The following is a 14430-nucleotide window of genomic DNA, read 5'->3' on the forward strand; positions in this document are numbered from 1 at the left end:
ATTGAACTATAATGTGGAGTAATGTGGAAAACAGCAACTTGTACGGTCACTTTAATACTGTTATATAAAACATTGTTTTTACTTTTCATTGCTGTTAACATATAAACACACAAAAAGAAACAAAGAATGTTTCATATAGAATACAAGCATTTTCAGTTCATCAATATTTTTCACAAAGAGTGGCTGTGTTTTCACTCATGTTTACACACTTACTACATTTTAAAATTAACATGAAGTGTTAAACTTGGGGACATGGCCATCATCTTCACCAACCAGCAGGCGAAGATTATGGAAAGTGCGAGAGAAGAAAGGCCAAAGGACCAAACCATATCATAACAATAATAGTAACAGATTTGTGTCTGTTATGTGTCTGCATATCTAAGATGATAAGATGTCAGCGGTTAAAGTATATTATGCAGCCCCCTATAGGCCAAAAAGAATTCCTAACATATGTTTGGCAAACTGCTTGTATAGTGCTTCATGCTGTCGGCCATGAAGTTATAATGAAACAATGCTTTCATAAGATGTAGGTGGCTTAATGCAAAAAATGGGTCATTGCTAGGTGGTTGCTAGGCAATGATATTATGTTTAATACAGCGTTTGTCCATATAAATTACATGTTATTGTTATGGAAATAAAAGAATAGGATGCTTTCATAGGGGGTTGTTGGTGGATAAAAAAAGAAAAGAAAAGAAAAACAGATAATTTTACCTCTTTGCTTGCTGGTTGCCATGCAACGTGAAGATAATATGTTTAACTAGTGTTTTGTGTGTATAAAATTGCTGTGATGAAATAAAAAAGATGCAACATTTTAAGGTGCAAAAAGTGCATAATTGCTAAAATAGGTCAATTTAACGGGTTGTTGGGTGGTTACTAGGCAGTATGATGATTCATAATATAGGACCTTTAAGGGGCCCGTTTGGTTGATCAACTCCTGATCGTGTAGGATCACTGGTTGTTATTATTATTTATTTATTTATTTATTTTTAAAACAGAAATTTGATGAAGTAGGATTAATATAACATTCAGGGCCAAATAACGAACACATGTATGTTAAGGGAGTCTTTGTTATTTTCATAGACAATGATTTGCATAAAATCCCACAATGGCACATATTACGACTATATTTTTTTTTAAAAAAACGAGTTGGGACACTTTTTAAATAATGTGTAAAAAAGTGAAGTTTGTAGTTTCGACAATAAATATTAGTTATTTAATTTGCATAACTTACTTTAATGGCATTAATTTAGAAAAACATACATTTATACAAATTCGGTCATCGTCATTCAAGCTGGAATGTAGTAATATAGTAAACAAGAAATTAGAACAATGTCTTCTATATAATTCAATTTTTATGGTTGCAAAGTTTCACGTAAACAATTTAAACTTTATTTTTGTAATAATAATATTTCAGAAAAGTGCAGACCGGCTCGTTGAAGCGTTTCTGCTTTCTTTCAGGCAGATTTTGCGGCCACCTCAAGGGGTCCTCATTCACGTGCGTCAGAGCAGCACGTTCCGTGGAAACACAGCCTGTCCATCATCAGGCGCCTTGCACGTTTACACTTTAGCTGAGCAACAGCTCTGTTTTGCTCGCGTCCAGTCACCACGTTGTTCCGCAGACTTTTCTCCAGAGTTGTCTGCTATTCCAACATGGGGAAAAGAAGCAGACAGCGGCAGAAAAACCAGAATGCTGGCAGGGACAACAGAGACACCGCTGTAAGTAAAACTCCTGCTCCAGACAAACTAGCTAGTGTTTGTGTTTAGCCACGCCGCACATGAACGTTTTAAATAAAGTAACTGCAGAAAGGAAGCGACTGCAGGGATCATTTATATCTGTTACCTTTACTGAAAGTAGCAGATATAAACTGCTGCTGGTTACCGTGCTGTTTTCAAAGCCATGTGTGACCACCATAACCCCCCCCCCCTTTGAACAAAGATCTGTATATCTTTATATATGTGAACAGCTTGTTGTACTATAGGCCAAATTCAGCACGACACCACAGTTAAATGTAACAGATCGTATGGTATGTTGTTCAGGCTGTTACTCATAATTATAAGCAAGTAAAGTTTAAATTTGATTTTATCAAACGACATTCAGTGTAGCAATTTTGTCTCCTGTTAGTTTGCATGAACATATTTGTTTGTCCCAGGGTTGGGGAGCTGGGTATGCTGACATTATCAAGGAGAACAAGCTGTTTGAGAACTACTATAAGGAGCTAGGTCTGGTACCTGAGGGGGAGTTTGAACAGTTCATGGAAGCAATGAGGGAACCTCTGCCAGCAACCATCCGCATCACTGGATACAAGAGGTGAGCTGGACAGATCTACAACTTGGGCTCATGCTTAACGCCATGTAGGAGGTTGTCATTGGAACGTATGTGCCCCTTTGTAGGTTGTTCTGAACTTTTTCATGGAAATTCCACTTTTAATTACAAGGTGAAAATGCTTAATCATTAATTACATTTATAAGGAGAAATATTAGATCCCTAATGTAAATGATACTAATTTCCTTTTCCAGCCATGCCAAGGAGATCCTTCATTGTCTGAAGGAAAAATATTTCAAGGATATTCAGGAGCTGGAAATCGATGGTCAGAAGATCGAAGCTCCGCAGCCTCTCAGCTGGTAATATATCATGTTTTCCCCAAGACTAAAAAGATGCACTGATTCAAATTAAAACCAGATTGTGGACTGTCCTCTTCAGGTACCCTGATGAGCAGGCCTGGCACACCAACATGAGCAGGAAGATCATAAGAAAGTCTCCCCTGCTGGAGAAGTTCCACCAGTTTTTGGTCAGCGAGACCGAGTCGGTGAGTCAGTCACAATCCCAAAGATCACATTTGTGTTACCAGTGGAAGGGGGTTAAAAAAACCCCCAAAACATGTCAGGAAGTTGGTAAAGAAGTGGAGAGACTGACATTCCTTTTGTTTGTCCTCGCAGGGCAACATCAGCCGACAAGAAGCTGTCAGCATGATCCCTCCTCTACTTCTGAAGATTGAGCCCCATCACAAGGTAAAAGCACAGTTTTATTATACTTAATGCAATTGAACTTTTTCTCTGTTTTAAACTCGTGTGCAAATTTACCCTCTGTGCTGGTGAGGGGCATAAATCAGATGAACATGGTTTCATAAATAAAATCTTAGGCCCTTATGAGTTTAGAATAATCCTTTAATTAATTGTCCCACAAGTTGTGGTTGTAACAGCAGCCAAAAAGACACATATACAAACAAACAGGACACGGAACAGAAACATACACAATTTTTCTTACATATTTACATTAAGGACAGTGGTTACTATAAACAGAGAGTACTGTACAGTTATTAAATTAAATAAAAATAACTACAGATAAGAGGCAAAGCAGGTTGTAGTGTGAATCGGTTAATTAACTTATTGCAGTTATAGCGCAGATGTAAACATCTGTTTGTTGGGAGCAGTTTTGATTGTACAGTCTGACAGCTGCAGGGAGGAAGGACCTGCAGAAACGCTCCTTCATGCATCGAGGATGCAGCAGTCTGTCACTGAAGCAGCTCTGCAGTTCAGCAACATTTACATGCATGGGGTGGGAGACTCTGTCCATCAGAGATGTTATTTTGGCCAGAGCCCTTCTGTCTCCCACCACCTGCACTGGGTCCAGCGTGCATCCCAGAACAGAGCTGGCCTTCCTGATGAGTTTATCCAACCTCTTCCTCTCAGCTGCCGATAACCTGCTGCTCTTTAAGGTCTTTAAAAGCGCTCCCTGGACTCCAAATGACCTCAGCCGCCTCAGCAGGTAGAGTCTGCTCTGACCCTTCCTGTGAAGAGCATCAGTGTTGTGGCTCCAGTCCAGTTTATTATTCAGGTGAACACCCAGGTACCTATAAGAGTCCACTATCTCAATGTCCACTCCCTGGATGTTCACCGGTGTCAGTGTGGTGGGTCTGCGTCTCCGGAAGTCCACCACCAACTCCTTGGTTTTCCCGGCGTTGATCAGCAGGTGGTTCTGCTGACACCAGTCCACAAAGTCCAGAGTCCACTGTCTGTACTCTGAGTCGTCCTCACCTGTGATGAGGCCGACGATGGCAGAGTCGTCAGAGAACTTCTGTAGGTGGCAGCGTGGGGAGTTGATGGAGAAGTCTGCAGTGTAGAGGGTGAAGAGGAACGGTGCCAGCACAGTTCCCTGTGGGGCCCCCGTACTGCAGACCAGCGTGTCAGAGACACAGCCCTGTGTCCTCACATACTGTGGGCGTTCTGTGAGGTAGTCCAGTATCCACTGGGACATGTGGTGGTCCACTCCCGATAGCTCCAGCTTGTCTCTCAGAAGTCGTGGCTGGATGGTGTTAAAAGCACTGGAGAAATCAAAGAACACAATCCTCACAGTGCTTCCAGGCTTCTCCAGGTGAGTCAGAGCTCGGTGCAGGAGGTAGATGATGGCATCCTCCACCCCGATGCCAGGCTGGTAAGCAAACTGCAGTGAATCCAATGAAGACCTCACCAGGGGGCGCAGATGGTTTAGAACCAACCTCTCGAGGGTCTTCATCAGATGCGATGTCAGGGCTACCGGCCTGTAGCTGCTGAGGTCCTTGGGATGGGAGGTCTCTGGTACCGGTACCACTCAGGAGGTCTTCCACAGCTGTGGTACTTTCCCCAGTGACAGGCTCAGGTTGAACAGATAACCTAGGATGCCACACAGTTCATCTGCGCAGCATCTCAGGAGCCTGGAGCTGACGCCATCTGGACCTGCAGCCTTCCGCACCTTGATCTTGCGAAGCTCGTTCCTCACTTGAAGTGCTGAGATAGAAAGAGTGGATTTTGGGGGAGGGGTGTGTATGTTGGAGTCCACAGAAGCCGGGGGTGTGTGTGATGGCTGGGAGCTGAGAGGTGTGAAGTCCTGAGATGAAGGACAGAGTTTATTCCCCACAAATATTTTATATCCCAGTTAATTTGTGTTACGATAACTGCAATATAGTTAGCTATTTCTCATCCTCAGTCAGATCTAGCTGTTCTGTCCTTGTTCCACAGTCTCGATTAGCTCAGTGTGTCGGCACACGAACCAGTTCTCCACCCACTCCGGGTTCTGGTTACATTGGTCCTCTTGCTCACAGGGGATCTCCAGAGTAGAAGGCTGACTGTTACCAGCAGAAAAGCAAGATAGCTGAGTTGGAGTCGGTTCCTCTGTGGGACGAGGCAGCTGAAGTCTGTGTTGAGTTCTGCCACAAAAGCAGTTTTGCTAGGGAGCCAGTCAGATGGGAAAACACAGGACAGGAACAACTGATTAGCAGAGACTACACTCTGCCAAATGTCCTTCAGCGACCGTGAACTTATTGTCCTCCCACAGGAGTCTGTGTTGGTAACAATAAAGTGGCATCAAAGTTTAAAAAGATAGTTTCTATGCAGATCCTGGACATGTGTGCAGCTCCAGGGTCGAAGACAGCCCAGCTGATCGAGATGCTTCATGCTGACATGGATGTGCCGTTTCCAGGTAGGAAAACTGGAAGAAATCCATGTTTTGTGTCTTTAAATTGCAAAAAAAACCCCAGATTCTCTTGCATTAATAGTGTATATAAGTTCAAACCTGATCTGCACCTTTCAGAGGGCTTTGTCATTGCAAATGACGTGGACAATAAGCGGTGCTACTTGCTCGTGCACCAAGCCAAGCGGCTCAACAGCCCCTGTATCATGGTGGTGAACCACGACGCCTCCTGCATCCCCACCCTGGAGATCAACTCCAATGGCAAGAAGGACGTCCTCTTCTATGACCGCATCCTGTGTGATGTGCCCTGCAGGTCAGCAGACGTATCCGCTACATGTCTGCATCGCTCATGCAGAGAGTTGGGGTTATGAAGCTGCTAAAACAGTGAAAATATGATCAGTAAGCTCTGATTTATGTGTGGGTGTTTGACAGGAAAGCAGATTTTATGAGGCAGATGTAGATGACGTACCACACTCTCCATCAAATGCACCGTCCTCATACGTTGCTGTTGGTGTCTTTGCGACCTTCAGGCTTCAGTAGGGTGGTAAAACATTTGTACACATCTTTCATCTCTTGAAATTTAGCATCATTTTGTGGCCAAAGCAGAACTGCCTTGGTTTGCAAATGCTGCCTGAGTTTGGGCAGCTGTAGTGCTGAAGCCAGGAGTCTCCTGCCAAAGACAACATAGGGAGGGGAGAGGAGTGGAGGGGAGGAAAAGCAGTAATGAAGACAGAAGCAGACAGTTTGTGCTTTGCAGACATTTTATTTGCCCCATGACAAGTTGAAAAAAGGCCTCGGGCCAAGACGAGGTGGGTGTTCTGACTGTTGCTGCTCTGTGCTCTGCAGTGGGGATGGCACCATGAGGAAGAACATAGACGTGTGGAAGAAATGGACGACTAGCAACAGCCTGCATCTCCACGGGTGAGTGGAGGAGAGTGCGCGCTCACACCTAAGCTACAACACAGGAATGCAGTCGTGTGGTACACCAAATTGACTAAACAGCAAGGGAATGGAGTGTGTCGCTTTTGGTCTTAATTTAAAACGTTGGCAGGATTACAGAGCGCACACGTGTGTTTTCACCAGGCTCCAGCTGCGTATCGCTGTGCGTGGTGTGGAACAGCTGGCTGTGGGAGGGAGGATGGTCTACTCCACCTGTTCACTCAACCCCATAGAGGACGAGGCTGTCATAGCAGCACTGCTGGAGAAAAGTGAAGGTAACAAACACACATTCTGGGTCACACAGTAAGAGGTCAGCATTCATATTAATGTTTTAGCTGTTTCATGCTTTTTACTTTTAACTCCTGTTGCTGTGGAGCAGGGTTTGATAATAAAACAATGGCCTCATTTACTAATATTTGTGTGGAATTGTTCTTACTGTGGACAAAAAATGAGTTCGTGCACAAAATCTGAATCGATATGAAACAACAACCTTGTGGATCTTCATACAATTTGCATACTAAGGAAACACGTTTACATCCAGGTGAAGAAGAGAAATTGGTGATGATATAAATTGGGTGGATACAGACATTTGTTTACACACTTTTAGTAAATGAGGCTCAATGACTTGTACTTAGGTTTGTGACAGAAAAATTGACAAATATTCATCGTAAATTGTGTTTAGACACTGAAACCCAAGTCAGCTGCTCACATACAGATGTCAGATTTAGACTACAGTCCCTCTTGCAAAGTTATCTCTAAGATTTCCTTAAATATTAGAAAGCATTGACAATTTTGACCAAGTTTAAGGTGGCACATTTTTCATTTTTGTAAATCCAGTGTGCCCCCTTTTTTTAAAATTTCCTTTTCTAAACTGAATCTTGTAAATTAAAGTCAAATGGTACTTCCGGCGGTGCCATGAGCAGGCAGCGGCTGATAGTGCTCCAGCAAAATACAGTGTTTTTTTTCTTTCTTTCTTTTTTCTACGGCGTAGATGTTGTTTTATTTGGTTTCCCGACCGAGGAATTCTTTTATTTATTCATACTGTAAACTGTAAAGCTGCTATGTTGGTCATTTTAAACCACTTCAAGGTCACTTTAAATTTCAGTTGTAAATTTTAGACTGTTATTAAGCCTTTTTACCTCAAAGTGTATATCTACTCTCCTTATCTTAGTCCTAAAGTGTATATTTATTCTTACTCTTCCTATATTTATTGTTCTTTTCCACTGAATGGAGCTGAAGCCTTGTCGTCTCGGCTCTCTATATACTGTACTGTATATAGCAGAGATGAAAAAGTTTACTTTGAGTTTGACAAATTTAGATTAAGAGCAGGAGATCATTTAGACTATGTTTACCTTGTTATTGACAAGTAGCTGTTCGAGATATCAGTTCTGGTGGCATCTGTGGTTGCTACTGTAAGAGCAATTCATAGTCAGATCATCTCCATCCAAACACCAAGATGGGATGGTTTAGTGGCAAACTCGCAGTTCCAGATGCGTCTTCACAAACCAAATTTTTCACCGTGGCTTGTCCATCATTTAATACAGTCTGTAATCAAACCACCGTTTTTCTCTTGCATTCAGTCTGACATGCATGACAGGATACCTTGCATTCAGTTGTGTGTTGGACATGGTAATATGTAATTATGCTGTCATAACCTGAGATGATACACGAGAGTGGACATTCCCTAAAGTTCATCCATGTCAGATCCACAGGAAATGATCTGTCAGTGTCAGCAGCTACACCTCAGCTCTTCAATTTTCAACAGGCTAAATATTTCACTTTGTGTTTTATGAAAGTTATGTGTAAATGTCATATCTTATAAAGACTGGCTGCTCTCTTGCTTCATGTTACCAGGAGCGTTGGAGCTGGCTGACTGCTCAGCTGACCTGCCGGGGCTGAAGTGGATGCCTGGGGTCACTTCCTGGAAGGTACTGTATTTTTGTATTTTATTTTGCCAGTCGTTACTTTTGAATTGTAGATCTGTATCCAGACTATTTCTGTTTCTTTGTAGCTGATGACTAAAGAAGGCCAGTGGTACACGGACTGGTCCGAGGTCCCGAGTAGTCGTCATACACAGATCCGACCCACCATGTTCCCGCAAAAAGACCCAGAGAAACTGGCAAGCTTTCATCTGGAGAGATGGTAAGTGAGTAGTCCCAGACAAACAGATGCAGGTCCATGCTAATGCGTTTTAGAATTGAAGGTGTTCTCTTAAAAATAGTGTGAAATAGCTTATTAAAGTGTTCAATCTTGGCATGACAAGTGTCCTTAAAACGTTTCTGTTAGCCTGCTTTGTTTTGGCTGATTTCTTTCAAGAATCGTTAAAATACAGAATTTCATTTTACAGAATTGTGAAATCGGGGAGTACAGTAGAGAGCATCCTACACCGTCACCTCTCACCACCGTAAACTGTGCTTTTTGAACTTACATCCAGTGTGCAGTAGATGCAGGCGCACCTGCCAACCTCACATTACGGAGGATGATGTCATGTTTAAGCGTCAGTGCTCACAATGACTTGATATTGGCAGCAGAGGGAGCTGTTGTCACATGTTGATTAAGGCGCTTTTTCTTTTCCCACATGCTGTCTTCACAGCAGGGGGCTCTATCAAACCCCAAGCTGTGATTTATTAATTTTTTTAATTAATTTTTTTCTGTGTGTGTGTTTTATGGCAGTATGAGGATTCTGCCACATCACCAGAACACTGGAGGTTTCTTTGTGGCTGTGCTGGTGAAGAAAGCCCCGATGCCTTGGAACAAAAGATATCCTAAGGTACTTCATCTTAAACACTCGCACACGATGCCCCCCTTCTGCCCCCCACCCCACGTGCCTCACCTCACCTAACCTCGCCCACCTGGTCAGGTTATTAACCACACCTGGAGCTTCCTCTGTTTTTTCTTTGTCCGTTCACTCTCCTCCTCTTCCATCTCCAGCTGAGGAAAGACTCCAAGCTGTCGAGCTCAGCTGCCCAAACCGGCAGCTCCAAGGAGGCTCCGTCACCAGGAGACACTCCACATCTCCCCCCTGAAGGTTCCACTGAGAAGGTGGAGGGGAACAGCCAAGAGGAAAAAGTGGTCAAGGAGGCAGATGAGACGCCCGAAGGAGCTTCTGTGGGTCAGGATGCCGGTGCTAAACCAGAGGGGATGTGTGGGTGAGTCGCACTGAGCTCATGAACTAATAAATGGAAACTTATGACTCTTAACTGGTTATAAATACAGATAAAAAACAAAAAAACAAAAGCAGTTTTGGACCCACAAACAAGCTCTTTAAAATGTAAGTAAACATTTTGTATCTGTCCTTTTTCAGGCCTCCACCCTCAAAGAAGATGAGGCTGTTTGGATATAAAGAAGACCCCTTTGTGTTCTTAAGTGATGATGACCCCGTCTTCACCACCATACAGTAAGTGCACCCTTGTCTTCAATGTAAAATAGGTGTTTTCAACATTTTTCTGCAGCATAAATGCGTGTTTCCTGTTTTCCTCTAGGTCTTTCTATGATCTGTCTCCCGACTTCCCCAAACTCAACGTCCTGACTCGGACCCATGAGGGCAAGAAGAGGAACTTGTACATGGTGTCCAAAGAGCTCCGTAATGTCCTGCTCAATAACAGCGAACGCATGAAGGTAGGCACACGTGTTTGATAATGAAGATGAAACATTTGTGTTTTTGAAAATTGATACAGCCAATCCATAATCAGTTATTTCCTGGAGACATTGTATCGAGTATCGATCCTCTGGAGGAAGAAGCATTATGTTTACCTAAGTGCTGATTTATGGGCTTTACATTGATTCATCTGTTTGGTTGGTTGTGTTGTTGTTATTTTTCCTTTCTTTGTGTGTGTTTGTCTCTGTGTGAGGGAAGCAGCTTAAACAGATGGTCCTCCACCCTGCAGGACCTGTACAGGTGGCATTCTCCCCAGTGTTTGTTGTTTCTCAATTTTTAGTCACTTTGTCTTAAAGGAACAGGAAACCTCAAGATCTTAATTTTCATATTTTTCCTCTGGTTTGTTGTCCTGTTTATCCATTTAAATGTGTTACGAGTTGCTCAGTTCTGGAGCGATCGTGTGCAGAAACGTCTACTTTCTCATTAACATAGTGGGAGTAAATGACAGTCCGTGTGTGGTGTGGAGTGCCTTCACCTAACCTGTCATGTAGTGCAGTATATGACCAGTGAAAAATGCGGAGGGTGTCTGTTGATTGCTGTGTCAATGTGTCTCGTGAAGGCCTGGTTAGATGTTGTTGGACAAGATGCTGAAACCCAGATTGCTGTCATTCAGATATCCAGGTGTGTTGGTGTGTATGTGATGGATAAAAATGGATGAATATGGTCCACAGTGTAGTGATGGAAGATTTAAAAAAGAAAAGAAAAAAGCACTGTATAAATATCAGGCCATTTGTGTATGTGTGGTAAGAAAAAAACATGCATAATCTGTAGGCCTATTTCATTTTAAAAGCATGTATTAGTGTTTGTATACTTAAGGCTTTGAGTGGTCAGTAAAACTAGAAAAGCATGATCATAAAGTATCTGTTTAAAACCAGGAATTAAATCTGGCAACAAAAGAAAAAGTGTATGTAAAGATTTCAGAGCACCATCATTAAGGCAAAGTATCTGACTAAAATTACAGCTGTGTGTTCCACTGAGTTAATGAGATGCTCAGTGCATTGTAATGGTGTGTAAGACCAGCTGAAAGAAATTCAGCCTCATTCTTTCAGCGGGCGCTAAATGGTCTGAGAAATTAAAAAATAAACATCAGAACATGTTTCTAATTGGTAAGTAGGACCTGTGTTGGCATCGGGTCTTTAGACTAAGGCTTTTAGGCTCGCTGTACACAGAAGTCTGAGGAGTCTTCCAGGAATGAGGGGACTATTTTCTAGAGGACCGATTAGGGAGTAGATGGTTATTTTGTACTTGCAGCCCTCTTATCTGGAACATAAAGTTACGGTCATGATATATCCTGCTAAGAGGTGAATCACCTTCACAGCCTCGCTTTACTATACAGGCCTCTGGCTCCATTATGTTCAAGAGATGGCAAACATTTCTACAGCAGGCATCTCCAATAACGTTCAGCTCACACCAAAATAATCCTGACATGTAAACAGCACCACAGGAAAACATGAGCGCTGATTGCACCTTGGTGAAACAAGCCTAGAGACTGGCAACCACCTGTAACTAGGGAAAAGTGCATTCGGTGCCCCGGAAACCACACTGTGATTGCTTTGGTCGGTAGGAGGTTGCCAGTAGATTTTTAGAACATTTTCTGTTTCCAGTTTGATTTTGTTCAAGTTTCACGTCAGCTCTGAGAGTAAAACATGAGTGTTTGCATACAAGTTGGCGTCTTCCATGCAAACTACAGGTGACAGCAGCAGTCTGCTAGTGATCAAAGCAATGATGAGGTTTTTGGTGCACCAGCATCTTTGCAACCTCCAGCAACCACTTGTCAATCAGTTGCCAAGGGGTTGCCGACCAGTCTCTAGGCCTGATGATTGAAGCCTTGCGGATCACCTTTACCTTAGTAGTCTCATTAAATTGACTTTAGTTCCCTTATAAAAAAGAACAGCATGTGTGTGGTAGAGTTCTTACTATGCAAATCACTGACATAGTTGCTCCCACACCTGCTGGGACACCAGAGACCGGCTGGGCTGTGTGCCGATGTCTTGTACAGTCGTTGCCTGGAGGAAGAGAGTTCAGTGTAATTACAATTGCATCACCAGGAAAGCTACAAGAAACATAATTAGTCACTGATTGGAATTTAAATAACCTGTCTCTTTTTTTCTGTTTATTTCAGTGTGGTGTTTTTATATAGACGTGGTTCATTACACTCTGTTTTTTGTCTCTCAGGTCATAAACACAGGGGTGAAGGTGTGGTCTCGCAATAGTGAAGGAGAGGAGTTTGGCTGTGCCTTTAGACTGGCTCAGGAGGTAACACACACACACACACACACACACACACACACACACACACACACAGGAGAGTTTTCAGGCAGTCATACAGTTCAGTCCTGTATATAAATCTGTGTTTCCATTTGTTCTTTGACTGTCATCTTGACTAAAAGCTGCATGATTTGGAGACTGTTCAGTCATTCATCAGTGACGTGATGCACAAAAGCTTTATAGTTCTATTATTTTATCAACTTAAATATACTTTGAGGTTATAATACATTTAATTTAATGTTCAAATATGCAAGAAATCCTTCCTGCTGTCTTTACTGTGGCCAACGCAGAGCTGTAGCCGAATAACAAGTGAGCCAGACGGCCGATTTCACACTCAAACGAGTTGATAATGAATTCATTGTATATGCTGCGTGTAACTGGAAAGAGTTTCTTTGTGCCGATTGTCAGCCACATGTACTTTCTGTCCTACCAGGGTATTTACACTCTGCAGCCATATATACGCTCCAGGATCATTAGGGTGAGTGTGGAGGACATCAAAGTGCTGCTGACCCAGGAGAACCCCTACCTCAGCAAGCTGGAGGATGAAGCACATGCACAGGCCCAGAAAATTGGTACAGTCAAATATAGATATGCTCTCCAACTGTGTGTGTTCGGGGAAAATATATCCAGGGTGCACACTGGTCTTTAAATTGCCTTAAATATACATTTGTGGCAAATGAAAGTGAAAATGGAATCTGTAATTCTCATCAAAAAATATTTTTACAGATCAGCTTTGACCAAATTCCCACTTCCACTCTAATATATCCCACCCACCCACCCACAGTGTTACTCATGTCACCTGTCAGTGGTCATATTTTATGTACGTTTTCCTGCCGTATAACCTAACGTCATGGTAGGTTGTATCACTTTCTACTTCCTGTAAAACTTTAGTTTTCTCTCCACAGGAATGGGAAGCATTGTGCTGAAGTACATCCCAAACCCAAAGTAAGCTTGTAACATGTTTTTAGTGTTTCTGATGTTTGCATTTTGAAGTGACAGCCGGTTTTTTGTTTGGTTAAACTGTGCGACCCACCATCGTCCTTTATTTTTCAGTAACCCGGGGGAACCTCAGTGTCCCATCCAGCTGTGTGGCTGGAGGGGAAAGACGTCCATCCGAGCATTCGTCCCCCGCAACGAGAGGTTTCATTACCTCCGAATGTTAGGTGTGGAGGTCTTCAGAGACAAACAGGGCCTCGGGCAGAAACGGAGTGATGGAGAAAAGGACGGAAAGGAGGAAGCAGAGGATGCGGCAGAGAAGGACGAAGAGCAGGAAGAGGAAAGAGCAGCAGACAAAGAGACGGAGCTGGATTTGGAGAACGGCAATGAAAATGGATCATCAGAATCAAAGACCGACTGTGGTGACAAAGAGACGAGTAGCTGAGATTGTGAAGGTGATTGTAATGAGAAAGGACTGACTGACGTATCGGAGCTTTAAGAGCTGTTGACCAGGTCCACAACCACACGCCGTGGTACAGGAGGGTAACGCACCGCTACGGGTTCCTCTGCTCACCACACTGCCAGTGCACAAGGATTCCCTCCCAGAGATGCACTCCCGTGGGATTTTTCATTTATTGGAGCCTCTCTAGGAGTCAGCATTTTAGTTAAATGGCTTATATTATTTTATAAACTTTTTTTTTTTGCATTTTAACAAATATATTCCACCGATAAGTGGAACAGATCCATTTCATTCAATTGCTCACATTTCAGGAGGTTTCTATTAATTGCTGTTTTATTTTTTACACCTGTAATTAAGCAGAAGTACAAAGCTGATTAAATGCTTAAAAGGTTCACTGTGTCACTAGTCAAGTGATTTCACTTTAAGATTAATGCGGCCCTGCTGATCTGTAAAAGGGTGCTTGACCAAGGATTGATTAGAAGTAGATGGTGAATGTTGGATATTAAATAAACTCTTGCAGGTAAGTTACTTTCAGTGACATGCTTGTGGTTTCCAGCTATCAAAGACAATAAAAATGAACAAGTAACAAGTTTCCAGCTATGGTTGTAGAACACAGGGCACAGAGGCTGGGGCATAGACTGTAAATAAAAGATGGCCACATCCACCTTGTCGGTTTTAAGGAGCCACATTTGGATTAGAGGCTGATGTGCCAAATTAAATCTG

General features: G+C 42.8%; 1 protein-coding gene across 1 annotated transcript; it reads left to right on the forward strand.

Moving 5' to 3' along the window:
* The first annotated feature begins 1494 nt into the window (after nt 1–1494).
* On the forward strand, nt 1495–14106 carry nsun2 (NOP2/Sun RNA methyltransferase 2). The gene is made up of 19 exons (XM_084919556.1): nt 1495–1716; nt 2151–2308; nt 2518–2622; nt 2702–2807; nt 2938–3009; nt 5371–5455; nt 5567–5759; nt 6293–6367; nt 6530–6660; nt 8240–8313; nt 8397–8527; nt 9059–9155; nt 9317–9534; nt 9690–9782; nt 9868–10003; nt 12219–12299; nt 12745–12883; nt 13217–13256; nt 13365–14106. Exons 1-19 carry the CDS (start codon nt 1651–1653, stop codon nt 13690–13692), a joined length of 2328 nt encoding a protein of 775 aa, XP_084775682.1. The 5' UTR covers nt 1495–1650; the 3' UTR covers nt 13693–14106.
* Nucleotides 14107–14430: the final 324 nt, after the last annotated feature.

Source organism: Perissodus microlepis, chromosome 22 (genome assembly GCF_051167445.1).
Source record: "Perissodus microlepis isolate ML-2025 ecotype Zambia chromosome 22, ASM5116744v1, whole genome shotgun sequence".
In the NCBI taxonomy this organism is placed as follows: domain Eukaryota; kingdom Metazoa; phylum Chordata; class Actinopteri; order Cichliformes; family Cichlidae; genus Perissodus; species Perissodus microlepis.

Coding starts and splice junctions, on each gene's coding strand:
- nsun2 (XM_084919556.1), top strand. CDS start 1,651: ATGGGGAAAAGAAGCAGACAGCGGCAGAAAAACCAGAATGCTGGCAGG. Junction 5,456..5,566: donor CATGGATGTGCCGTTTCCAG/GTAGGAAAACTG, acceptor TGCACCTTTCAG/AGGGCTTTGTCATTGCAAAT. Junction 12,884..13,216: donor TGCACAGGCCCAGAAAATTG/GTACAGTCAAAT, acceptor TTCTCTCCACAG/GAATGGGAAGCATTGTGCTG.